Below are 27,404 nucleotides of genomic sequence, written 5' to 3'. Positions count from 1 at the left end.
GCTTGGTCGCTGGCCCTGGTTCTGGCCTTGACTCACTTGGCTGCTTTTTCCGTTCTGGCTTTTAGCTCACTTGGCTGCTGGTTCTGTCTTCTGGTTTGCTTGGCCATTTTTCCCAGTTCTGTCCTTTGGCTTGCTCAGCAGTGGGATCTGATTTTGGCCTTTGGCTTGCTTGCCCATTGGTTCCAGTTTTGACCTTTGGCTCGCTTGGCCATTAGTTTTGGTCTTTGACTTGCTTGTCCATTGGTTTTGGCCTTTGGCTCTGGTTTAAGCCTTTTGGCTCAGGTTTTGACCTTTTGCTGGATTGGCCTTTTGGCTCTGGTTTTTGGCCTTTAGATTGCTTGGCCATTGGCTCCAGTTTTGTCTTTTTGGCTCGCTTGCCCATTGGTTTTGGCCTTTGGCTCGCTTGCCCATTGGTTCTGGTTCTGGCCTTTGGCTTGCTTGGCCGTTGGCTCTGGTTCTGGCCTTTGGCTTGCTTGGCGATTGACTCCAGTTTTGGCCTTTGGTCCTGGTTTGTGGCTCATTTGACCCCGGTTTTAGCCTTGGTTTGCGTGGCAACTAGCACCGTTTTCTATGCTTTGGCTCTCAGGGAGACTGGCCCTGGTTATGAACTTAGGCTCATAGGATGCTGGCAGTTGTACATGAGGATGCCAGTTTTGTTGTGGTCCTTGGCGCAGGTGGCTGCTGGCCTTGGCTTAGTCCTTGGCGTATATGGATGCCAGTCATGCTGTGGTCCTTGGTGCAGGCATGTGGTTGTCTGCCTTTGATATGGTCTTCGGTTCATGTCATGGTGAACCTTGGTGCTTGTGGCTGTCTACCTTAGCTGCTTTCTTGGCATGTGTGGGTGCTTGTTTTTCACCTTGTATTCCACTCCTTACTAGCGCTGGCTAGTTTAACTGCAAAGAAACCTGTGCCCATAGTATCTGAACAGTGCATCAGTGGTTGCAGGTTTTAAGTTCTCTTGAGAGTCATGTATTGCAGGCACAGCACTAGCTTATTGCTATTGCTTGTGTGCTAGCTGTCTTTCACTCTGGTGTCTTGCATGCAGGGATGGCAGCTGGCATGTTCACCGGTCCTTTGCTGGCAGGGTGTTTGGTTTGTCCACCGGTTGTTTAGCATGCATAGTATATGGCTCTTCTCTGACTTTCATGCAGGGTGGTTAGCTGGTGCATTGAGTATGGGCTGGCTGTGCACCAGTCGTTCCATGCATGATTTCCAGTTGATTCCAGTCATGTTATACTGGTTAGCTGATCTTCCATCTGCAGGTCGTGTACAGTTCCTAAACCTGGCCCTAACATTGCTGGTTAGGTAGCCTCTCAAAGTTGGTAGCTACAGTGAGTGGTAGGAAGTTGGGTTTCAGCCTGTCATGCTCAGGCTGGAGTCCCTAGCTTGTTTGTGCCATAGGGGGGCTTGATGGCTACTGTGCCCTTTCACTGTTGGTCAGTTTTGCTTGTACCTTGCTTCAGATCTGTGCTTGGATTATCTTTTGCTGATCTCTAGTGGTTGTTGAGTTTGATGGCTGTCAACACCAATTTAAGCTGATACCGGTGTGCTTCAGAGCTGGATGCTTGTGGATCGCAATTATTTTTCTAGGGCCCCAGGTTAGTGCTAAGGATCAGGGGCATAGAGGCAGCTCTAGTGGATAATGCTTCAGAGTTGTGGTTAACTGGTCTGTTGTTGCTGGGCTGGTAACACCAGTGAGCTGCCCAGTGCCAGAGTTAGGATTGTGACCGTTTTCTTCTTGTTGGCAGAGGATCCTCCCCAGCCGGGCTTGGATGTTTGTGGCAACCATAGTGTGGAAATCTCTCTGGTCCCTGAGAGGATTCTTGTAGCCGGGAATGGTCAGTTTTTTCTTGTGATACTTGATTTTGTTTTTAGCATCTGTTGATATTATTATTCCCACCCCTTATTTTTTAGGGGCATGGCTTGGTAGATCCCATGCGTACTGACATGGAAGGGACGAAGAAGAAAATGAGAATTTCACTTACCTCTTATCGTAAATTCCATTTCTTCTAGTCCCGACATGTCAGTACGGGGTTTCCCATCCCAATTTTTTGGTTCTTGTATTGCTTGGCAAATGTATAACAGTGGTGAGGAGGAAGTCACATGGTCTTATAGGTAAGGGTTCATTTTGATTGGCTTTGGTATATAGGTCCTACCTCTTAGCTGTGGGGGCAATACTGCCCATGCGTACTGACATGTCGGGACTAGAAGAAATGGAATTTATGATAAGAGGTAAGTGAAATTCTCATTTTTAGCTTTCAAGGCGCTGTTCATCTTTAAATTACCTTTAAGCATGATGTTGAGAGTGATATTAAGAGGCAATTTGCAATTGGTTTTTAATTTTTATTTCTGTCTTTTTAATCATTTAGCTTTTTGTTTAGCAGCTCTTTATTTTTAAATTTCAGCAGCTATCTGGTTGCTAGGTACATTTTACCCTAGTAACCAGGTAGAGGTGTGAATGAGAGACTGGAATATGAATAGGAGAGGCCTGAATAGAAATAAAACTTAAGCTTCACAGAGACTGCTGGGGTCAGTGACCCCCATTTGAAAACTGACAAGAGTCCTAAAAATAAAGCAAATAATTAAAAAGAAACTATGCTAAACCTTTCATATTTGTTACTGAGGAAATAACACTTTTTATTTAAAGTATCGCTTTAATAATTGTATCTACCTTTTAGGTTTTGGTTTGGCTTTTATTGCATATCCAGAAGCTTTAGCAAAGCTTCCCATTTCCCCTCTTTGGTCCTTCCTGTTTTTCTTTATGCTGCTGACCTTGGGCTTGGATTCACAGTTTGCTATGATAGGTGAGTGTTACATTATTGATGGAATGTCCTTGTACAGATCTTTGTCTATTCATATTTATTCAATAATGGTATAATGTTTCACATGACACTGACATTTCTGAATATTGGCAGCACTGTATCCCTTGCACAATATTACTGTTTGCTTTATTTTAAAAAACTGTTTTCGTCTCTGCTCTCTAGCGTGCCAGGCTTAGTGGAGGTGACTTCCTTCTGTAGTCTGTATTGTCTGTGGATGGTTCTTAGTGCTTGCAGGCAGGAGACTTTTCTGCGTAATGTGTAACATGTAATATGCCCTAAGTCTATTTCTCTTGAATACATTTTGCCAGTGGATATAATATATATACACAAAGAAATAGATTAAAGAAACTGTTTACTATATATTCTTATAAAACGGAGATGTATTATATTTTCTCATAATGGCATCAGGAATCATCTTGGGGGAAGGATCAATATGTTGGCATGTAAAAGTTTCATAAATTGGGATAGCAATGTGGACATAGCATACCACACTTCAGGTCACATATATATTAGTGTTTAAAACCAGGTGACTAGGCATAAAGTTTCTGCATGCTCATGTTTATCTGGAGTATATTTTCTTCAAACAGAAACAATTATAACATCGATCCAAGATGCATTTCCACAAATGATGAAAAGGATGCGGATTCCCGTTACTATTGGCTGCTGCGTGATATTGTTTCTTCTGGGCCTTCTCTGCGTGACACAGGTGATTAAACAAAGCCATTGGTTCAGGGCTAAAAGACATAACTATTTACAAATGATAAAATAGTACATTAGATCAAGGTGACATTTTTCCTGTAGTATTCTTCTGCTAATACTTAGGAATTTAAATTTACTAGGATATGTGCTGTGCTAGTCTCTACCACTATATCACTGTGTATAGAATACAGGCCCTGGTATTTCAAGTACACAGAGACCCAAACAGCTCCCCTACAGGCACACTAAATAGTTACTTTCAATGGCATTTTACAGCAGCCTCCCTGGCATTTGCCAGAATCCACAGATTATCAATCTGGGCCTGAGTGGAAGCTTTTGGCCATTTAACAGAGTGAGCTGTAGCTACAAATTACCCAGTGTAGAAATTATTTGGATTTAGTGGGTCAAGGTCTCCCCCTGTTTCTCTTCCAGCTGATTTCAGTTTCACTTAGATGTTGTGAAATTCAAAATCCTATACAATATTTATCTCAATCAAATAGGCCCTTTAGAGATTACAACATCTGCTGCTTGCTCCATGCCACAAGCAAAGACATTAATTTACCCTTTGCATATGTTTATATTAGTAAAGTTAAAAACATGAAGAATGTGCCAGCCTATAAGCATTATACTTAAAATACTGTCTTTAACACACAATTTCTTATTTAAGTCAGGGATATACTGGGTTAACCTAATTGATTACTTCTGTGGTGGATGGGCAATCCTTTTTTCTGCTGTTCTGGAACTGGTGGGAATCAACTGGATTTATGGTGAGTAATTCAAATGCACAATAAAAAAAATCCTAAATGCTTTATTGCAGTTCTCCATATCTTACCTTATTTTGGCCAATAATAGAGATGAAGGTTCTCTTTTAAGGTGCCACAAGATGGCGACATGACACTTACTTTTAATACCTATGCTGCCTTTTATGCAACTGATTATAATTTAAAAACTGATAGCAGGTTCAAATCTGTGCAAGCGAGTCAAAACAAACTTGTAGAAAAGTAACTAGGTCTGTTGGGCTTGTGTTCCCATACATTTCAAGGCAAGGTGCAAAGAACCAGAGTTCTTCAATACAGAATATACTGCAAAGAAGCTTGGATATTTTAAATGTCTGTTTAGAATTACGTTATTGATCAGATGCCAAGATTTGCAATTTGTTTTGTCATTGAATTGTAAGTACTATACAACGAAATGAGCACATTCAAACTGATGTGATGATGATTAAACAAACCATATTTAAAGTAAATATTACCTTGGTTATTGTGGTTTCATGTTTAGGCGGCAATCGATTCATTAAGGATATAGAGATGATGATTGGAGAGAAACACTGGACTTTCTGGATTTGGTGGAGAGCGTGTTGGTTTGTCGTTTCTCCTCTGTTATTAACAGTGCGTATCCCTTGCTTCAATATTTTTTTTTTAAGTTAGCAAATAATATTGTTGATTATCAAATGTCCAACAGATACTAAGGGGCCAACTTCAGTGTTCTAAAATCAGTGTTTGTGATATCTTTTGCTGCAATTCAGGTAAAACAAAATCACAGATTTTTTTTCTTTAATTTTTATTTGCAGTAGCCAGGTTTTTTGTTTGTTTTCTTTAAAAGGAAAATTGTAAGAAATAAAAAAAAAAAAAAAAAAAAAAAAAATGTACACAGGTATGGGATCCCTTATCCGGAAACTCGTTCTCCAGAAAGTTCCGAATTACGGAAAGCCCATCTCCATAGACTCCATAATAAGCAAATAATTCTTATTTTTAAAAATGATTACCCTTTTCTCTGTAATTATAAAACTGTACCTTGTACTTGATTTCCAACTAAGATATAATAAATCCTTATTGGAGGCAAAACCAGCCTATTGAGTTTATTCAATATTTAAATGATTTTTAGCAGACTTAAGTTATGAATATCCAAATTGTGGAAAGATCCCTTATCCGGAAAAACCCCCCGTATGACAGGTCCCATACCTTTACCTCCTAAGGGCTCTGGCACACGGGGGAGATTAGTCGCCCGCGATAAATCTCCTTGTTCGCGGGCGACTAATCTCCCCGAGTTGGCTACCCCTGCCATCCCACCGGCGAACATGTAAGTCGCCGGCGGGATGGCAGACGCGGCGGGGCAATTTCAGGGAATCGCCGAAAAAGACTCGCGAGTCTTTTTCGGCGATTTGCGCGAAATCGCACCGCCGCGTCTGCCATCCCGCCGGCGACTTACATGTTCGCCGGTGGGATGGCAGGGGTAGCCAACTCGGGGAGATTAGTCGCCCGCGAACAAGGAGATTTATCGCGGGCGACTAATCTCCCCCGTGTGCCAGAGCCCTAAGACCTGAGATGCAGGTTTTGAAAACCGGCCAAAGAAACAGAGATCACACAGCAATTTAAAGCAAAATGCAGTTATGAATATTATTACATCAGCCCCCCCAAAAATAAAGGACTTTTGGTTTAATTTGAATTTGTTTACTTTGAGAAAAAACAGAAGTGTGAACATTTATATTCCAATAAATATATGCTTAAGAAGTTAATCTGTGTGAAGGTGCTCTCCTCTTACTTTGTAATATACCAAAGGGCCAGGCGGTGAACCATTGGGGATTGATGCATTGTTTGTGAGCAGTAAGGCTGAGCTTTTGAACACCCATACTTGGAGAAGTGTGAACATATGGCCAATAATTTTTTTTAATAGTCCAGATCAGAACTAGATTAAGTAGTATTGGTGCCCTCCTCATGCATTTAACCTGAAAGACACCACCCACCAAGGGCATTTGCTCTGCCCCCATCACTTAATCCCTCAACATCTCTCTGACTATCTCCCCCCCCCCCCCCCCCATCCGGATCTATTCTCGCCCTGTTAAACCTGCCCCATGTGTGCAAGAGGCAATCATAGAATGGGTATGATTTCAGGTGGACATGGGGTGTGTTTGAGTATAATATTTTGTGACTGGACTAATTGGAGGCACAGTCTGGTGTGATCTATTTACTGTAGTGAGCTAAGAACCTGGGCCATCTGGGGGCCTGGGCCCCAATTGTTAGCACACTGGTGCTGTCTGAGAAGTTGCAATGTAAACAAGGAAGGAAGCAAATGACTGCTGAATCTTATTTTAAAACACTGGGGGTCATTTCGTGCAGTGCATATTTTTTTCGCAAATGGTTGTTTGCACATGTTTTCCCCTAAAGAGACTATGTATTCCTTGGTCAGGCTGAGGAAGGGCACATCCATATAAAGCATATAAAGCCTAATATGCTCTGATAAAAATTATAGTTGCTAGATTCACTTGTTAACTAAACTTGAAACACTCAAATATATATTAGTATGTTTTGCTGTATTTTGTTTCCGTAGTTACATCCTCCTATGTATTTTATAGGCTATACTCTTGTGGTCTCTTATAACGTTTCATTCTCCTACCTATGGTTCTGTTGTCTATCCGACATGGGGAACAGCAATCGGCTGGTGTATGATCTGTTTTTGTCTCATCTGGATACCAATTGTAGCTGTATTAAAGATTATCCGTGCAAAAGGAAATGTTTTACAGGTAAGTCACTAAACACACAGATTGAGTAAAGTTACAATGTTAACAAACTTAAAGCATATATGAATAAAACATTTGCAGTGTGTGCTAGAATCAAGCTCCGATAAATCTGCCCAAGTCATTAGCTTTGAGGGGTTCACTCATCTAGAACAAAACCACATACATTATCAAGCAGAAATACATCAGTATGTTTATTTTTAAATTTGTATATATCACAATGTTTCTTTATTTTTTAAATGCCTATTTGTTACAAATCTTGAGGCTTTATTGCCCTCTTTATTGGCACATATTTTATCATAGATATTCAAAACCTGTTATTAAATCTTTGTCACTTGTATCTCTGTATTCCAAGACCTGCAAAGCAGCCCAGAACTGGGGGCCCGCCTTAAGCCAGCATCGAGGAGAACGATACAAGCACATGCTAGATAGCAAACAAGCCCATGCAGAAGAATTGCCAACAGTCAGCAAACTGACAGGATATGATAATTACACCTATTTCTAATGGGACTGCTGAAGATTAAAGAGATGCCTTTAAATTTAAAAACTGAACTAGTAACAAAATGAGGCAGAACTTCCATATATATGGAAAACACTAATAATCAGATATGGGATTTGTTGTCCAGAATATTGGGGCCTGGAGTTTTGCAGATGCAAGGTTTTTCCATAATTTCAATCTCTATACTTTAAGGGGGCCATTTACTAACGGTCAGATTTTTATTTCTTTTCTGATTTGGATTTTTTAGTGCTAAAAGTTGCTGAGAAAAATCATGATTTTTTGGATATTTACTATTTGACAAAATTGCTAAAAATCCGAATCTGACAATTGGCTGAGATCATTTATCAGTCAATGGCAGATGTCCTTTCCCTTCCCTTCCCTGGAGGATCCTTGTTTGCTTCAAAACTTTCGAGGGTTTCATCTTTTTAATTATTTGTGTGACAATCTGAAAAAGTAGAGGTTTTGGTGCGATAATTCAGAAAAAGTTGCAGTTTTGTGACTTTTCAGTGACTTTTTCCTGCATGTACTTTTTCAGTTTAGACTTTTAAGTAAATGTCAGACATTCGTGGAAATTAGTTTATTAGAATTTTTAAAAAGAAAAAAATGAGAAAAGGTAAGAATTTTATTAAATCTGCCCTTTAAGCTACTAAATATAATTTCAACATTAAATAAACCCAATAGGATTGTTTTGCCACCAATATGGATTCATGCAGCTTAGTTACCATCAAGTACAAGGTACTGTTGTATTACTCCAGAGAAAAAGGAACTTATTTTTAAAAAAATAAAATGATTTAAAATGGACTATGTGAAAAGACTTTCATGTAATTTAAAAGTTTCCGGATAAAAGGTCCCATACTTGTCTTGCAAAAGGCTTACAATTATTATGTGACAAAAATTAAAGGCCTTGTAACCCATAACAACCATTTAGATGTTTGCTTTCAACCAGATGACAAGTTAATGCTAGCTTTTGATTGATTGTTATAGGGTTATTTTACAGTGCATTATTATGCACACACTGCTCCTCCCTTAATACTGTAGCAGCTTTACCGAACAGGGACCTTACATCAAAAAAGGAATAATTACTTACATTCAGGGTAAATAATGAAAATTTAAACAGCTATAAACTTAACAAGTACTAAGCAATGTGTAAGTATTTAGAATACTTGCACAATAACTGTACATGGGGTGGGACAAAACACTTTTCACCCATTTAGAGTGAATAGGAATCACTAGAATTGCCCCTGGTTCTTAGGGCTCCTTCTTTAGAGTGATTTACATATCTCCCCTTTTACCATTACCCTAAAACTGGCCATACACGTGGCGATCTGAGGATGTTTCGTGCGACCGATGGTCGCACGAAACATCGTCAGATCCGCCACACACCGTTCAGGGCTGAATCGGCAGGTAAGGAGGTAGAAACAATAGGATTTCTACCTCCTTCTGCCGATTCAGCGCTGAAGGGAGATTTTGGTCAGGCGCCTTCTATGGCGCCCGATCAAAATTTTCAAACTGGTCCAATCGGCGAGTCGGCCGATATCAGCAGCTTCCTGCGATATCGGTCGACTCGCCGACATACCATACACGCACCGAATATCGTACGAAACGAGGTTTCGTACGATATTATCAGTGCGTGTAGGCCACCTTTAAGTTCTCCATGGAATGTGCTGTCTTCTATAGAACTCACTGTTGCGCAGTTCAATAAACGCTTTCATTTATTTACCTTCCCGTTTATGCTGCAATTCTTTCCCTAAAAATACCGGCGTATATAGAAAGAACATGACTCTACCCCAGGAGTTCACATTAAAATATTTCTGAAACTGAAATGCTTGTGATAGACATAAAAAAACACCTAGCATAATCAAGAATGAGTCAGACTAAGCATATTCTTCCCTTTTTTGGACCAATAATTTTAAACACTGACATAGAAACTTTATACCATGTCTCGTCTCTGACTCCACATTTACCACTATCCAACATTCCATCTTCACTGATTTCACAAAACTCCCCTACAACATAATCCCTGCAAAATATATAATGGGTTTTAGCAGTAAAGCATGGTCTTATGGTTCCTTTTGGAAGGAGTCACAATAATGTTTTTGTTGTACATCTCCCTAGAGAAAAGGGCCAACAAAGAGAATAAAGATGAGAAGATGCAATTGCCAACTTCAAATGCATGGGTCTCAGTGTTTAAGGGCTGCTTTACCTCTGGAACAGTAATGCAAGAACTATGGTTATGCTTAGGCTGCTCTGTAGTGTGTTGCTTCCCTTTTAACATTAAACATGCAAAGTCTGAATATAGTTCTAAAAACAGACATCTGGCACAATTCTATCCTACTATTCACTGACATGGAATGTCCCTATTTGTTCCAAGTCAAAGTGATCATCTTCTTACTAAGAAAATCCTACTAACTGCATGAACTGGTTTTAGCAAGTTTTCCTACTTTATATTGCCAGAATATGCACTCCAACTGTTACGTTTAATTGTTTATCCCTTTCAGTACTTAAAAAAAAAAAAAAACAGTGAAAAAAGTTACAAAGATTTATGCTTTCTAGCGTCTGCTCTTGTCCTGGGCCTTTTGGGTAATCATGCCAAAGTGTTCACTCCACCTCTCCACCTTTGCTCTATAGGAAGGGGGGGGACAAAGAATTGACAGATGTCTGGTTGTGAAAGCCAGTGATCTGCTTTTGCACATGAAAGCTTCAATCCCTTCCATAGAATGTAAATTATATGATCTATGGCACTTAAAGGGTTAATGTAAAGGTTGCCATGACACACAGAGAGGAGTAGACATGTAGCACACTGTGCAAAAAAATGTTTTATAAGCTACACATACTTTAGTACCAACCCCATTTAAACCACATCCATCCAAAGTCATAGCCACATAATCTTTTCCTCTTAGACTAATGCCACACGTAACGTATGGAGCGTATTTCACCAATTCGAGAATACGCCTTTGTGGTATTAGCCTTATCTTAAAAATGACATTTGCTTTGTGCATATTGCCACAAAGGGGCTGAATTGCTTTGTTTCTTTTGCATTCCTTATGCAACATCTTCATATTGTACCTATGCAGAAAATGTTACAAAATCTACTTGTGATAGAAATGGTACATCTCTCCTACTTCCTGCAGAACACATTACACGTGGACTTTTTATGACAAAGTCAGCGGGGGGGGACATATCCCTGGGTTTTATTTTGGCTTGGTTTGTATTCTCTCCTCTCTGTGGCAAATAGACTAGAAAGTGGCTTATAAGGGCTTCTGCTTAAAAATTTCCATTGTCAGGACTAACAGTGCTTTCATAGGTATTACATTAATAAATCAAACTTTTATGTATACTGGCAATGTATACATGTAGCCCTATTCTGTTACTGAAGGAAATCCTGATGGATTTTCCCTTTCTGGTGCCTTGGGAGTCCTGTTTCTCCAGTACACTATAATTTGGCGTGCCTCCACCCAGAGTCAGGACAGACTGGGCTGTAATACCCCACCCTGAGGACTTCTCTGATACACAATCCCACACAGAGGAAAGGTTGATTTTTCAGAACATTGAAGCTTTATAATACTTGCCTCCATACAGCCTGTCAGTAAGAACAAACTTCACCTAAATAATGCAGATTGTTTGGTCTCTGAGCTGCTTGGGGGTCCCCACCTGAGGAGAACTCCCTTTTCTTTGAACCCTAAACAGAGTGTTCTTTTATGCCACTGGGGTTTATTACTAACTTTCCACACATAGTAATCTGTGGGATTTCACAGCCCTTTCTCCTACTCTGCTGCTTCTTTCTCCCAGTACTTCCTCTGCAGGCTTCCTCTTCCTTCCTTCCTAGTAGCTCACAGCTCTGTGGTGGCTTCTCCCCCTGCCTGCACAGACATAACACAGAGGGGAGAGACAGGTATGTACAGCCTCGCTCCATACAAATTACATATTTTGGACAACTTTAATAAGCTCTCTGTGTATTAGTAAATTACTCCACAACAGGGCTGGAACTAGGGGTAGGCAGTAGAGGCAGCTGCCTAGGGCGCAACGATTGGGGGAGCACCAGGCAGGAGCCTCTCCTCCCTACCCCTAGTACTCGATCAGTTTTGCGTCACGACGCTGTGCAGCGTACACCGCGTCGCGCCCCCGCACTCAAACTGCGCATGCGCGTCAAAACTAGGGACGGGGGGTGCAATGTAGGTGCAGGGGCGAGGTAGCCGACCAGGTTGCCTAGGGCGCCCGGTCGGCTAGGCCCGCCCCTGCTCTACAAATCTCTTCATTCAGAAGTCAGGGAATGACAGGAGGCGTAGGCTGGGAAACAAGCTCTCATCTGTGCCTCCTGATACTGCACTCTGCTCCTTGTATGTAATGTTTTTCTCTTACACTGATGCATGGAAACAATGTAAATGAATTATTTGGGCCAAGCAAGAGGCTTTGGCAAGCAGGCACAATGGCATTATTCAGAGCAATTCCAACTGTCTGTCAAAGCCATCTTAAGTAGTAGAAGTGTGCAGCATAGGGGTGCATTGAGGTCCGGTGTTACCCTAGGCATGGTGCGAGACTGCCAGCACCAGATTATGCATTCATCTAGCAGTGTGCTGCACCAGGGGCGGCATGTTTTGCAGTGCAGAACACTGCTAGATGAATGCAAAATCTGGTGCTGGCAATCTCGGGTACTCCACATTGGCAATACAGTTTATAACACTGCAAGGGAAGACACCCCCTAAAGCTTGGGCTATCCATCTTTTTGCAATAATCGAAGTAGGGCTTTTACATATAAATTGCCTGTGCTTCTCATAGTTTTTAAGACTGAATGGGAGAAAACTGGGCTCATTTCAACTGCAATTGCATTTCTTCTGTTGTATTAAACACAAATGCCCTTAACAGCACATTTATTTATTTTTTAAGAAAAAACATATTTAGTTTGAATGCCAAAATTAGATAGCAAATTCTGGCTCATTCTGAAAGCTCAGACTCAATGCACTGAGATAGTATAATATTACTACAGGTATGGGACCTATTATCCAGAATGCTCAGGACCTTGGGTTTTCTAGGGATCTTTCTGTAATTGGAATCTCCATAACTTAAGTCTGCTAAAAATAATTTAAAAGTTAAATAAACACAATTGGATTGTTTTTGCCCCCAATAAAGATTACTTATATCTTAGTTGGGATCAAGTACAAGGTACTGTTTTATTATTACATAGAAAAAGGGAATCATTTTTAAAAAATAGAATTATTTGCTTATAATGGAGTCTATGGGAGATGGCCTTTCCATTATTCAGAACTTTCTGGATAATGGGGTTCCGGATAATGGGTCCCATACCTGTACAAAAAAAATAGATTTGTTGGTTCAAGAATAAATTTTTAAATGGTAGAGTGAATTATTTGCTATGTAAATAGTGTAATTTAGAAATAAAAAGGAAAACAACATAAAAATCATGACATAATCTAAACTACCTAATGTGTCACCAAATCACATAGCAGAGTTAAATGAAAATCTAATTTTTAATTCTTTCATCCATGAAGGAATAAGAAGCAAATATATAGGATATAAACAATAATGTAAATGAATTTAACCAGTTCAGTCATTAAAGATACTACATTCTAGCTGACAATAGTGCCAGATGCTTGCTTTGAGGAATACTTTGAGGAATAGTAGTTCTCAGAAAAATCATTTCCAACAGACCCGGCAGGCATCTTGTCACTGTAAAATTAGGATTTACAAAATCCTGGAGGGACAAACAGTCATACAACCACATTATTGCTTTGTCCGCTTGGCTCTTGCTCTTTGCAGTCACTTCCCTTTCTAGAAGAGTTCAGTTGGCTGTTAATGTTCACTGATATCCTGGATAGAAATAAATGTCTGAAATGTTCCCTAAATTGGTTTCCAACAAAGCAGTACAATAGGGGATTAATACAACTGTTGGAAAAGCCCATACAGATGCAAAATGGCATGGCTTTTTCAATAAATGTCACAATTTTGCAATGACTTATTATGTCCATTCTGACGAGAGCATCCAAGAAGGTGAGCGCATGAAAGGGAAACCAGCAGATAAGAAAGGCCATTACAATTGCTGTAACAATTTTCTGGACTCTGTCTCGGTTTTGTATATTGATCACTGGACCTTTTGACCTTTTCAGATGTATGCCAATCATCAGGTAGCAAGTGGCAATCACAGAAACTGGCACACAAAAGCCAAGAAAGATCTTCATTAATGACATCCCCACACACCAGCTTGAATATTTTTCCTTTGGAAAATCCATTGCACACACATGGGCTCCGAGTCTATTAATATAGAATGCATTGCGAAAATAAAATGTGGGGACAGAGGACAATATAGCCAAGATCCAGACACTTATAGAGACAAGACAAGCCTGATACTTGGTTCTCCTCTGTGAACTAAAAGGGTAAACAACTGCTACGTATCTGTCCACACTCATACAGCTAATAAAGAAGATGCTTGCAAATAAATTAAGACATAAAAGGGAGCTTGAAATTTTACACATCACTTTCCCAAAAAGCCAGTTGTAGCCCAAAGCATAATATGTTGCCCAAAATGGTAGAGTTGCCAAAAATACTAGATCAGCCACGGCTAAGTTTACTATATAAATTTTGGCAACAGATTTAAGGTCTCCTTGGAGACACAAAACGATAATCACCAAGCAGTTACCAATAATCCCAAAAGTGAAAATGATGGAGTACAGTACTGGCATTAGCTCTGGCTGGTGGTCTGTAAGTGTCATATTCAGGCATGACATTTTGTCTGAAGGGTTGCTAGAAATGTTCAGATAAGTAGATGTCATGTCTTGCAGTGGTTTCTAGTAATAGTAAGCACTGAATAGTTCTTCTGGATCATAATCCCCGGCAAAAGGTCATCAGCTCAAAGTTCTTCAGATCTTAGCAGCAAGTTCAGTTACTAGAGTGTAAAAAACAATAACAATTGTTCTTGTTATATATGTGCTTGAAAGTTCAAACAGGAAAAAAAGAAAAGAAGCAAAGCATATCTGGAAAGAAAATAGTTGATATACTGCTCATAACACTTCTGGCTTAGATGCACAAAGCAATCACTATTTCTGTTGAAGTCTTGCTGTCCTCATTGAGTAGCATGACGCTGCTGCTCCATCCAATCCATCCAATGGGGCACATTAACATGTGATACAAGGACACACTGCTGTGGTGCTTCCTAAAATGGTAATTTATATGTCTGTGGCACTGATCAAACTTTTCATTCTGGAACTGATCCTGATTATAATGAGGCAAAGCTTCACGGAAATGCTGAATTTAATATACAGATAGATAGATGGATAAGATTTTAATAAATATGCAGCACAGTGGTGCAGAGTTCAGCATTGCTTCCTAGTAATAACTGAGGCTACCCATGGCTGGCATTTTTGGAGTGTTTGGATGGGGCACCATAAGATGGATGGGCCACCCAGTCTGGCTAAAACCTTCTATATAAACACACACATTACAGTGACATTTATAATAATAATCCACTGTTTTGTTGTCAGATTGTTGATGGGTAACTAGGTCACTATTTTGCACAGGGTGCTATTTATTGACTATATAAGACTGGCCCAACCTTGATCAACTCCTCAACTTCATAAGGTTTGCACGATTTCCACTTCCACTTCTAGATCAAGGAACTCAGGGATCTTTCTTACTGGTAAGCCACAGTCTAATGTAAAAAGACTTGGAGGGCAACATAAGCATCAAATAAGGGCTAAGATTGACTATTAGGTAGCCTCTATGCACACTATCAGCTTACAGGAGGATTTATTTGGTAGTAACTCGTGTTTTTATTCAACCAAAACTTGCCACCAAGTCAGGAATTCAAAAATAACTACCTGGTTTGGGGGCACTGAGAGCAATATCCAAGGGGTTGGTGAGTAATATGTTGCTCACAAGCCACTGGTTGGGGATCACTAATTTAGATTGCATTTTCCCCTTCTTTTATTCTTTAACAATCTATTGGCATTCGGGTTTAATATAATGTCTCCACAGGTTGCCTTTTTATTACTTTCTATACATATTCTATATACTACCTGTACAGAAAAGTGTACGTTTAAAGTGATGGTTTACCTTTAAGTTAACTTTAAATATGTCATAGAATGGCTAGTTTTTAGCAACTTTTCAGTTGGCCTTCATTTTATTTATCATTTTTTAATTATTTTCTTTATTTAGACCTCCCCCTATTCATATTCCAGTTTGTTATTCAAACCACTGCCTGAATATCAAGCTAAATAATTCAAAAAACACAAATAATGAAAAATAATGAAGACCAATTGAAAATTGTTTCAGAATAGCACTTTATTCAACATACTTAATTTAAAGGTAAACACTTCCTTTAAAAATAGAAATGTATCCTTAAGAGGCAGAACACATTCTCCTCCTCTTTAATTTTTCCTTTTGTTTGATATTTTGTTATTATTTAAAAAAATCAACAAACTATGACAAACAACAAACCAATACAGGCTTTAATGTCACAAGAATATGTTCCTAATCTATGTTGTGTTGTAATTCTGTTATATGTATGTATACATGAATACATAACAACATTAAAATACATAGTAAAGAAGAAAACATATAGAAAAGGAAAACTATTATGTCAGATCCAGTAGACTGGCTAAATAGTAGTCATAGTATACTAGTTCTTTGGGTTAAGTAGCTAAAGTCCCCAGAAATATATACTTAAATATTTTCCTTCATTTCATTTGGGCTGTACGCTGTCACACTGTATTTAATTATAATTTATCAAGAGAGAAATAATGCAATGCAGAAAAAGGTAAGAAAATCTTAAAAAGGAATCCTAATGAGTACTTCAACTAATCTATTCTACACTGCAAACTTCCTGTAATAAAAAAAACTTCCTTCCTTACTCAGTCAAATAAAAGCATAAAGACAGTGATTCAGTGTCCTGTCCATCATAAAACATTCAGTAGGGTTCCTGCCTTGTACTTCAGAAGCACACAGCACTTGGACTAAGGCAAAAGTATAGAAGAAAATAAAGAAATTGCAAAGAATTAAGATGGTGCAATATTTAAGCAAGTTAATCATCCTAAGAACGTAACTTTGAAATTATATTGGAAAATGTGTAGTGTCCCCTATGGCTTACTTACCATAATGGTGCATGTCCGGGACAGAATCAGCGGGTTCTTTTCGAAATAATAGTCTCAAAGCTCTGGCTTCTCTCTTAAATTATCTTTGTATTCCTAAGGGAGATATTAGCTTGCATCACCACATGACTGGAACAGAAAATCTTGGCACCGCTTCCTGGCAAATAAAACTTCAGCTTGTGCTTACCCTTCGTTTCATGAGTATAACGCTGACACTAATTCAATAAGGAAATAGAATTACAGATCCCCAAATCTTGCTTTTTGGTATCTGAACGATTATTACTGTATCATTATTTCTTAGCAATAAAGGTATAGGGTTTATTATATATTTAATATAGATTCATGCAGCTTAGTTAAGGTGGCCATACACTTTCAGATTTTAGTCATCCACACATGGTCCGAAAAGTGTACAAAACTGGGGTTTGTACTATTTTATCAGTATGTGTATGGCCAGCTTAAGGATCAAGTACAAGGAAATCGTTTTTGTGAGAATGAGAATTATTTGCACAAAGTGGACTCAGTAATTTGAAGCTTTCTGGATAATGTGTTTCTGCATAGGGGATCACATTCCTATATATATTTCAGCTATAAATGGTGAATTAGCTAAGGCCCATCATAGCTTCATAAAAGGGTAATTTATAAAACAACTTTCTTCACACAACAAAGTTCGAAGTGTGAAATTAGAATTCACCACAGTAAAATTCTGCAGCTCTCTGTTTATTCCTATGGGATTCTTATAGGTGTATTTATCAATGGGTGAAAGTCAAAGTTCATTGAATATGACTGTGGAATATGCAGTGGAATTTTACTGTGGTTCTAATTCTAAATTCTAATTTCACACTTTAATAAATCTGCCCCTTAGTGCTCTTAGTACAGAGAGGAAATAGTTGCACCTCACACTGTATGTAGTGCTGCCTATATTTGCACAGGTAAGGGACTGCCCCGGTCTCCCGGCGCATCTTACACTGTCTATTGATGCTGTTCCCTTTCTCTTGCTCGCTCTCTCTCTCTATGTCTCTTTCTACAGCTCAGTATTTTAGGAGCTAGACATGCTGTACCATGATTGAACTTAAATATGTAATCACTGGATGCCTAGATGTTGGTCTTGATTTAAAGCCACTGCACAGAAATTGTTAATTCAAATTCATGTTATGATGATCATTTATTACCCATCAAGGGTATATCACTATCACAAGCCTAAAGCAAGAAAACCTTGTAAATGACAAAAAGATATGTGTGCCTTATAAAATGTAATTGTTGGACAGATGCCTGGATGAGTTTTGTCTGCCATATGTAAATGTACCAGATGAGGTTAGGAGAAGATATGGCAGTTCCTAGGACATATTAGGTTTCTGTAAGCCAGGAAGTCCTGATTTTAAATAAAACATGAATATTAAGCACTGTGTGATGAGATGTGTGACAGCGGAGAATGGAGGAATATAACATTGTAGTGCGCCCTTTATACAAGTCTTGTTCAGGCATTTATTGTTTTAATGTGCTATTCAACCTGAGTTTTTTTTTACAGGGACAGACCATTTGGATACTTGTTCAGTTTATATGGTAAATTCACTGAATCTGCATTCTTTGGAAAGAATTAGTGCTATTGGAAATGTCTATTTTGTAGAGACGATTTCCTTTTATATTGGGATATTTCATATTTAGATGTGCTACTTCCTTTGCCAATGTGACAGTAACATTGTCTCCTTAAGTATATAAGTAGTAATACATCTTAGGGAATATACAGTAAAATCCCCATTTTACCTTTTTCAGGGGACCAGGAAAAAAATGTTGAAAATCAGGAAAAATTTAAAATCAGGGTTATGTTAAAGCAATTTATTCTTCAAATACTCATATTTCAAAAGTCAGTCACAAGGGTCAGTTTTACTTTGAAATTCAAGATGACTGTTAATGACAAGGGTTAAGCAGTGCAGCATTAATGTTACACTATGGGGGGAGCATGTGCAAGACTTCTCTGACAGTCAGATGCACAAGCTAAAGCAATAAGGGATTTGTGCATGACTGTATTAGGTGCAGAATAATTGGAACTGACTATTTACGGACAGAACCATTGCAAAGTAAGCATCTGGTTAGTATATTGAACCTCTAAATTTCATTAATAATAGCATTCACACAGGACAAACAGACATTTTTGGAAACGTCACGAGAAAATGTAAAATCTGTGAAAACATTATGTAAAATCAGGGAAAAGCATCCATTGAAATTTATTATAAATTGGTGGATCCACAAAAAAAATGCAGGATACTTAAAATTAGGATACTTAAAATTGAGGTTTTACTGTGGTTACATCACAGTTTAGTTGATTCCCTAATGATACTGGGGCTTGTAGTTTGTACTAACTGGAAAGATCTGAGCCTGGAATCCCTCCAAAAACATAGTGACTGTGGGGAAATAGCCGCAACCCTTAGCAATCTGCATTGTGTCTTCTAACAGATTCTATAGGGGGGGTGCCTGTCAAAATGCTTGTGTGCTATCAAGTCATATCAAGTATAGGCTGACACACTCCAGAGCACCAGAGAGATAATACATTGCATAATGCTAATATATTAGTAACTAACCAATTGTTGTCCAAACTGCAGTATCTTCTGAAGGGACCCATAGGGTTAAATGGCCCCTATGGCTTTAAATCCCTACAGGTTTAGTTCCATTAGTTGCTTGGCCAATGTGTCTAAGTTAGTTCATTTACATATGTATGCTATCAGCTAGCAAGTATGGTGACCACTTCCTACCTCACTTTGGTATAGTGCTGGAAAAGGAGTGGTACTTCCTCTTTGCTTTCACCTAAAGAACAGGTTAGATCCCTGCTGTGAGCCTGGGCCCAGTAAAAATTTGGGGAACAAGGCTCCCGTGAATGAGGCATTAAATTAGGTTAAGCTAGAAAGAGCAGTTCTGAGCTCCAACATAGGAGAGGCAGTTTGTAGGTATCTCTCCCAGGCCCTATTGCCTGTAGTGTAGGGATCCCAATGGATAGGGAATCAAGATAGAGGAATTCCCCAAAGTGTTCCAGGCTGCAATATGTTGTTGCAAAGGTGAAGTTAAATTCCTGCCATTTGTGGACACCGTGAGAGGGGGGAGATGTGATGTTAAAGTGCCATCTGTACGTGAATTTATAGTATTATATATATAGTAGTATAGTAAGTACACTGTGCCTATTTATAGATATTAATTATGTTGGTTAATGCTGGCCTGGATAATTTAAAGCTTTTTTTTTTTTTGCCTCTATAGATTGGTCGAATTTTCTACAAATAATTGCATATATTAAATTGGAGTGCAGAATATCACACAAATGAGAACAGCTGCACTACTCATAGGAACTGATCTTTGTGATCGTGGGAACGTTATTTCTGCCAAGTAGGTCAGATGTCAGTTCTCTGACTGTGAAGGAGTTAAAATATGATAAAAATCAACAAGAAGAGAAATAATACAGCTGTTAAGAAGCCTTACTCTGTTTTAGCCTAATCTTAGGGCACATGGCAGTGTAGCTAATATTTTAGTTGGTCACAGTCCAATATTTTATTTAGCAGTTTTGGATTTAATGGATGTTTCATGCACATTCTTCCAAAAGCTTCTGCCAAAACTTGTACAAGGGGACTGGCTTCTAAAAATATATTCTTGGAAGAAATCGTATTTAAAGCCAAACTTTCTATCCATCCCGCAAGAACAAGTCAGATTTACGATGAAGTTAGACTGATCAATTTTAGTGTTTTGATCATTGGAGTAATTGATCATTACAATCATTGCCCCCCCCCTCGCCTGCAAAAAAATCTTCAGAGGGGTCCGGCATGTAGTGCAACACTTGCCTACCAACATCCACTCCCCACCGCCCTACTAGTGCAACACTTGCCTACCAAAATCCACTCCCCACCGCCCTACTAGTGTCCTGAGGTCCCCATTCACTCACAGAGCAGAGCAGTCGGAGAGGAGGGAGTTCTACACAGCTATAGAAGAAGCAGACCCCATGCCACAGGTTTTGATTTGGTTAACTGTGCTAGGTCTCCTAAAAATCAATTTTAAATACTTTTTTAATTTATAGTTCTCATTGTGGAATCCCTGGCACCGCACCTATGTTTTTACACTTACTAGACATTCTGTCATTTACTCCTGCATATTGTAAGCAATATTGAGAATCGTTTCTAATCATTATCACTCCCAGTGTCGAACTGGCCTACCAGGATACCAGCCTGTCAGCTTTCTTTAAACTCCACCTGTTTTTAAAGTCCTCTTTTTGGGGCTGCTCCAGCTAACTACAGAAAATTAGACAGTAATAAAACCTTTCTATTATATTAACAACTACCTGCAACAGAAGATCAGAAATGAAAGGCACCAGAGATAATGCATCAACTTAAAATAAGGCCACAATATACCTTCACTTACGAAGGACAGCACCTGTCTGGATAAATTAATATTTTCCCTGGTTGGTAGAGGTATCAGAAGGCAGAGTAGGCCTATTGAAGTACAGGAAGTAGCATAAAGGATGTACAGTTATTTATTTATGTACAGTGGTGGCTCTGGACTTTCATGGCCCTTTCCAAGTATTTGACACAAATCCATTACTGTGTATAGCAATAGTTTCCTGTCTTGAATAACATACTTAAAGGAGAACTAAAGTCTAACTATACTTATGCACCAGCCCAAGGCAACCATAGCAGGGAAGATCTGTGCCCCCCAGTAGCTCCCCAGCTTCTTTTCTGCTGATTCACTGCATGTGCTCTGTGCTGCTGTCACTTACTGAGCTTAGAGACCCACTCACAATATACTGTATATATAGAATATAAATGTCACAATATGGGGATGATTTAGTAATTAATACAGATAATTTTTACATGGCAGCTCAGAAGCCAGTGCAATTAGCATTAGAATTGAATAATCAGACCTGTAGCTTCAGTTTATATGATAGGTCAGCTTCATTTTCTGCTTGATAATTTGCAATGACCACTAAGCTTAGCTTCCCAACAACTGCCTAGAGCAGCACTGAGCATGTAAGTGTCACTGTCACTTCTAACAGAATCCAGTATTGTGACCTCCTGTGATGAGTTTGGATCATTGCTGCTATTGAGATACTTAGGGCCACATTTACTAATCCACGAACGCTCCGAGAGTATTTTCCGCGACTTTTTCAAACCTTGCGCAACATTTTCGTACCTTGCGTGACTTTGAGACAAAATTTGTGCGATACATTCGTATTGTTGCAACGAGCATGAAAGTTTCAGATTCATTCAAGCTTCATTATCGTGACTTTCCTTGGGCCAGGTTGGAGCTGCACAGTGCCATTGATTCCTATGGGAGGCTTCCAAACTCATGCACAGAAGGATGAAAGTCGGAAAAGTTCTCCCGCTGTTTACAATCATTCGGTACGAAAATTTCGGATTGCCAATACGATATTATTGTGACTAATACGATTTTTTCTTTAGCATTTTCGTGATATTTGCGATCTTCAGAAATTATCGTATCCAATCCGAATTTTTCCCATTCAGGATTCGAACTTGTGATTTCATGAATGTGCCCCTAAGACTTTAGTCTAGTGCAGTAAGTACAGTATATAAAATATGGCATTTTAAACCATATTCATTTTTAAGGTTTAGTTCTCCTTTAAACTGTTCCTATTGCATTATAGCTTTCATGAGATAATATAAAGCAAAATATGCACCTAGCTCGATGTATTGTTGGTCTCTGCAGTGTAAAGTGCCCAAAACAAATTACATATTAACAAAAGGAGATTAAAACTTTATAATTATGAGAATGGCATTGGATGTGTTTAAAAGGCATATAGGAGTATGTCACAAGTTAAATAATGATCCAGCCTTGAAATCTGAAGTATTTTATTCTGCTGTAAGCTAAAATAATAGAGAAACAGAAAACTGTTTGGATCAAGGTAACACTAAGGGGGTCATTTATCAAAAATAGAGTTGTTTTTTCCCTCGATTAGAAAAACAACTTGGCCAAAAAATGCAAACGTGAAAATATGTGTTATTTCTGAATAGTTGGGATTTATTACAGAAAAAATGCTGGCAAGGTTCTAAAAGTCAATGGGAATTGTCTCTTAACAACATTATTTCCCCAGTTTACAACATTTGATTTTTTTCAGCCCCATTGAAAATTAATGGAACAATGTGATTCTCATTGGCATGCAAGTTTTTTCCATAAAAAACACTACCATCTTTAATATAGTAGTGCTTGTGGAAAAATGTGCGTATTGTGTTTTTTTGGTAGATATTATTATTATTATGAGAGGAGGGTCTGCATAGGAACATAAGTAATAAAAAGTAACAATAGCATTGTAGCCTCACAGAGCTATAGTTTTTAGCTGTGGCGCCCATTTTAAAAACTGAAAGGGGCAGAAGAGAAAGATAAATCATTAAAAAAACTATAAAAAAAAGAAATAATAAAACCTATTGCAAAGTTACTAAGAATGGAGCATTATATAACATACTAAAAGTGTAATTAACAAAGTTAAACCACCCCTTTAAAAGCCTTTTGTATTGTTGGACACATAGGGGCAGATTAATCAAAATGTGAGTTCAGAGCTGAATACATAAAAACTCTCTCACATTCTATTCATTCTTACGGGATTTTAAGAAGTGTATTTATCAATGGGTGAAAGTTAGAACTCACTTTTTGATAAATACACTTCTACAAACACCATAGGAATGAATAGAACGTTGGTGAGTTTTTATGTATTCAGCTCTGAACTCACATTTTGATAAATATGCCCCTAACTGTGCTGATTGTAAATAAATTAGGCCCTTTCTTGTTTCCCAGAAACAATATAGAGATTGTCACATGTATTTAAAAATGGACTCTTCCATGCAAGACATTTTCTTAAGTAATATTTGTATACAGAGGTACAATGCATTAAGACTTTCTGTTCTAATAACAGTCTATGAAAAATCTTATAAGAGAGAAGTTGTTAATATGTCCATAACAGATTTCAGGATTTCAACTATTTTTTTTAACACTTATAATTTAATCAGACAAGAAATTATCAAGCAATAAAAGTAACAGAAAATAGTGTACATTTAAGGGAGTAGGTAAGTGTGGGGCAGAACTCACTGAGCTTTCTACACAGTCACCCTCTGTAAATCCCTCCTGCAGGCACATAATGCCATTCTGCATATAGACATGGGAGGCACTCTGGTGAGCTAGCCCATACATGCAGTGCATGCCCTGTATCATGCCATCATAGGATACCAACCATCTGGCAATCCAGGACATGCTACAGTCACAGCTCCAAGGGTTAAAGGAAAGGAAAACATATCTGAGTTTAGGCATACTGGAAAACAAATGACTGGGCATTGAGGTCAAGTTATTTTTACTAAGATGAAGTAGCTGCACGTGCTTTAAAGAGCCAAAAGCATTGCGTGTGATCCATGTTATCTGGTTGTTGTTTAGATGTAGTTTTTTCAGGTTAGTTAGCCGGCTGAAGGAACAGTTGACACTGCCGATCTTGTTGGCTTCCAGGTGCATAATCTTGAGCTGGATTAATCCACTGAAAAGCTGATTAGGGAAATGAGATATAGAGTTATGCCCTAAATTTAGTACATTTAATTTGTTCAGTTGGTTAAAGGCATCAATTTGAATCACCCAAATCCGGTTCCTTCTCAGATTTAGATCTCTCAGTGCATGTTGGTATTTAAAAGAATTTATTCCAATTGCCTCTATGTGATTTTTTTCCAGAGATAGCCTTGTGATGTTCTGAAGCTTCCTGAAGGCTTGTGGAATGTATCGCATTTTATTAAAGCCCATGTCAAGGTTTTCCAAGGATAACACGTGTGAAAATACAAGAGGATGGATTTCAAAGATATTGCAGTGAGACAGATCCAGGGAGAGAAGGTGGGAGAGACCACGGAAAGTGTGAGCATGAAGGTAGGTAAGCCTGGGGTTTTTGCTGAGGTTTAACTCTCTCAGATTATAGAGTGCAATAAAAGCTCCAGGGTAAAGGAAAGTCAGGCTGTTCTGGCTTAAGCAAAGGATCTCAAGAAAAGGGACCCTTCTAAAAGCATCAAAGGTAAGTATCTGAAGCAGATTGCCAGCCAAGTCCAGAGATACCGCACTTGCAGGTAGGTCTGGAGGAAGGTTTGTGAGGCCAGCCTCATCACACTGAATATCATCTTCAGAGGAACAGTGACACATTCCAGGGCACGTAGTATTTGTGAGTTCTTCTCCCATAACTTCAACTAAAATGCATCCAGATAGAATGACAGAAAACATGGCTCTGCTGGAGTAGTAAGGCAGACAGAATCTAGGATAAGCCAATCAGAGCTTACCTATTAATAATACTTAAGCTTCTTAAATCTCCTGGTGTATTTCACACAAAATTAAAACATTTCAATAGGTAAATTCACATTCTTAGTCTTGGGGGATCTCTACATGTAAAGCCCTCATTGCATTCGAATGAATACAGTTTTGAGTATGTTTGGCAATGAGCATGATTACCAATATTTGGCATGAAAAGTTGTTCTAGTTTGGTATGAAAGTTGTTCATAATACAAATGTAATGTACTAAACACAACAGCAGATTTTGCTAAATACCATACTTACTGAAGTGACCAAACAACTGTTAAAAAAAAAAAAATCTTAAACTTGCTCACATCTAGGAGCCCCCTAACAACCAATTACATGTGTATTTTCAAACAGTTGACCAGTAAATTCTACTTGCTAATTGGTTGCTACAGTATGTATTACTAGTCAAATAGCAAACTTCAGACTGTTAAATAAATGTAAGTTAGGAATCTGCTCTCACTTTTCAGTACTAATCCCCTACCATTCTCATCAGGAAACAATTAAAAAGGGGGACAAGAGCAATAAAAATGCCTTTCTTAGTAAGAACATGCATTATTATATACTCTTCTTATATTTCTGTCCAAATTTGATTTGCTCAGTCCTTCAAATATAAATGGGTGGCCTTTTGCATTTTTTCTATGGGAAAAGATCCCCCACTATCTGTCTATAATCCCCTCTATTGTACTTGTACAGAGTAATCATGTCCCCTCGCAAGTGCCTTTTTACCAGAGAAAAAAAAACCCAACCTTCACAGTCTAACCTCATACCCTTCTGCCATTCAGTTAACCTGTTCTTAAGGACTGGAGCCCAAAACTGCACTGCATACTCAAGGTGAGGCCTTACTAAAAACCTATAAAGAGGCAAAATTATATTTTCATCCTTTGAGTTAATGTCCTTTCTTATGCAAGACAGCACTTTATTTGCTTTAGTAGCCACAGAATGGCACTGCCTGGAATAAGACTACTTGCTATTTACAAAAATTCCCAAATCTTTTTCAATAAAGGAAGTGACCAAAACACTATCATTTTGTTTATTTATTTATTTATGCCCAGTTTTCTGAATCAAATTACTCTTCAAAACGGCAACACCCTGCATGCATGGAACTTATAAGGGGTAATTCTTGGCGCCCCACCCCCATTACAGTCAGCACTGGATGCAAAGGCTGTGTTACAAGAATCACTTCAAGAATAAGGCCTATAGTCAGCAAAATGCAATGACACCAGCCTCAAAGTCTTTAATAAACAATTTAATTAGCAAAGGACCAAGAACAGACCCCTTTAGTGCTCCACTAGCAACACTGGTCCAATTAGAATGTTCCATTTATCACCAATCTATCCATCAGCCAGTTCTTAAATCTTAAAACAAAGTCACATTTTTTTTTTACCAGCAATAAGTATCGTTGAAGTAGATTTTTTACCTAAATGTTCAGGTATGGGAACTAAACATTTAAGTATCCCTCACCTGCTTTGGTATTCCTTTACAGCTGAACAATGTGAACTGACTAACTGAAAGCAAAACCTTTCAAATGACTGATTGATAGACAGGATAGGGTTAAATAGTACAAATGTAATGAGCACCCAATGTATCAGTCGTTAATTAATCTATTTTTAAGCCAATGACAGTAAAGCTAAATCTCATTGACAGTGTATTATTATTAATGACCTAGTGCCTTTTATTAATTTTCAGTAACCTTATTACCTGCTGGGTGCTATTATAATATCCTCTAAAGAGAGACAATCTGTGTTACGTGATTTATCTATGTACTTTCCATAAAAAGCTCATGCTTTTAGAATATTATGAAACTCAAGCCTCTTACGAAACAGAGTCATTAAATCAATAAAGAGTTCTGCACATTCCCACAGTCACACAACTTCTGGGTACATCCCATTGCTTGTGTGCAGGGCAGTTAACATCCCCTACGCCAGTGCAATTAAGGAACATTTTGTCCAGTAAACAATACAAGAGCGGGAATGTGCAAAGCCAAGGCTGGATTGCTCAGTGGGGATCAGCAGATGCAAGTTGGTAAAAGCCAAGTGCAGATTCACTACATAACTGAAATATGGATGTTTTAGTAGCCTTAAAGTGATCCTGTCACGAAAAAAACCTACTTTTTATAATATTAATGTACACTAAAAATTACCTATGGTCATGTTGATCATTTTTGCCAATAGGGCTGCTTTTGCAAGTGTTACAGGTATGGTACCTGTTATACAGAATGCTCCAGAATCTCCAAGGTGCTTTGTGACTATTTTGTGTTTGCACTCAACTCTCCAAATATATGGCTTGGTTCTTCTTATTCTCAAACCAATCAATCTATTACATGTTGGACCATTGTTGGTAGGATTTGCTTTTTCAGCCACAAGAGCATTGGTAAGGTTGGGCACTGACATTGGGGATCAGGCCTGGCTTGCAGCCGGAGTTCCATTGTTTAGTTGGTTTGAGGTCAGGGCACTGTTCAGGCCAGACAAGTTCTTCCTCTC

At 38.6% G+C, this 27,404-nt stretch overlaps 3 protein-coding genes across 3 annotated transcripts in view; 1 reads left to right on the top strand and 2 right to left on the bottom strand.

The window, feature by feature from the left end:
- The window catches only part of slc6a14.1 (solute carrier family 6 member 14, gene 1), a 33,238-nt gene extending 24,510 nt beyond the window's left edge, over positions 1-8,728 (top strand). The window contains exons 9-14 of the mRNA XM_002939666.5: positions 2,679-2,804; positions 3,410-3,528; positions 4,186-4,285; positions 4,797-4,906; positions 6,871-7,038; positions 7,388-8,728. Coding sequence (XP_002939712.3) covers positions 2,679-2,804; positions 3,410-3,528; positions 4,186-4,285; positions 4,797-4,906; positions 6,871-7,038; positions 7,388-7,537 — 773 coding nt within the window. The 3' untranslated portion in view covers positions 7,538-8,728. The remainder of the gene's footprint in view (positions 1-2,678; positions 2,805-3,409; positions 3,529-4,185; positions 4,286-4,796; positions 4,907-6,870; positions 7,039-7,387) is intronic.
- Positions 8,729-12,995: 4,267 nt separating this feature from the next.
- On the bottom strand, positions 12,996-16,647 carry agtr2 (angiotensin II receptor type 2). Its single transcript, NM_001078984.1, has 2 exons — positions 16,630-16,647; positions 12,996-14,426 (listed from the first exon to the last, which is right to left on the bottom strand). Exon 2 carries the CDS (start codon positions 14,311-14,313, stop codon positions 13,255-13,257), a length of 1,059 nt encoding a protein of 352 aa, NP_001072452.1. The 5' UTR covers positions 14,314-14,426; positions 16,630-16,647; the 3' UTR covers positions 12,996-13,254.
- On the bottom strand, positions 14,558-24,810 carry LOC101730277 (nyctalopin). Its single transcript, XM_004917393.2, has 2 exons — positions 23,695-24,810; positions 14,558-14,752 (listed from the first exon to the last, which is right to left on the bottom strand). The coding sequence occupies exons 1-2, from the start codon at positions 24,808-24,810 to the stop codon at positions 14,558-14,560; spliced, it is 1,311 nt and encodes a 436-aa protein (XP_004917450.2).
- Between the last annotated feature and the right edge of the window lie 2,594 nt (positions 24,811-27,404).

The sequence above is a fragment of the Xenopus tropicalis genome, chromosome 8 (genome assembly GCF_000004195.4).
Source record: "Xenopus tropicalis strain Nigerian chromosome 8, UCB_Xtro_10.0, whole genome shotgun sequence".
Taxonomy (NCBI): domain Eukaryota; kingdom Metazoa; phylum Chordata; class Amphibia; order Anura; family Pipidae; genus Xenopus; species Xenopus tropicalis.
The sequence above is the reverse complement of the archived record's forward strand: the minus strand, read 5'-3'. Positions and strand labels throughout refer to the sequence as shown.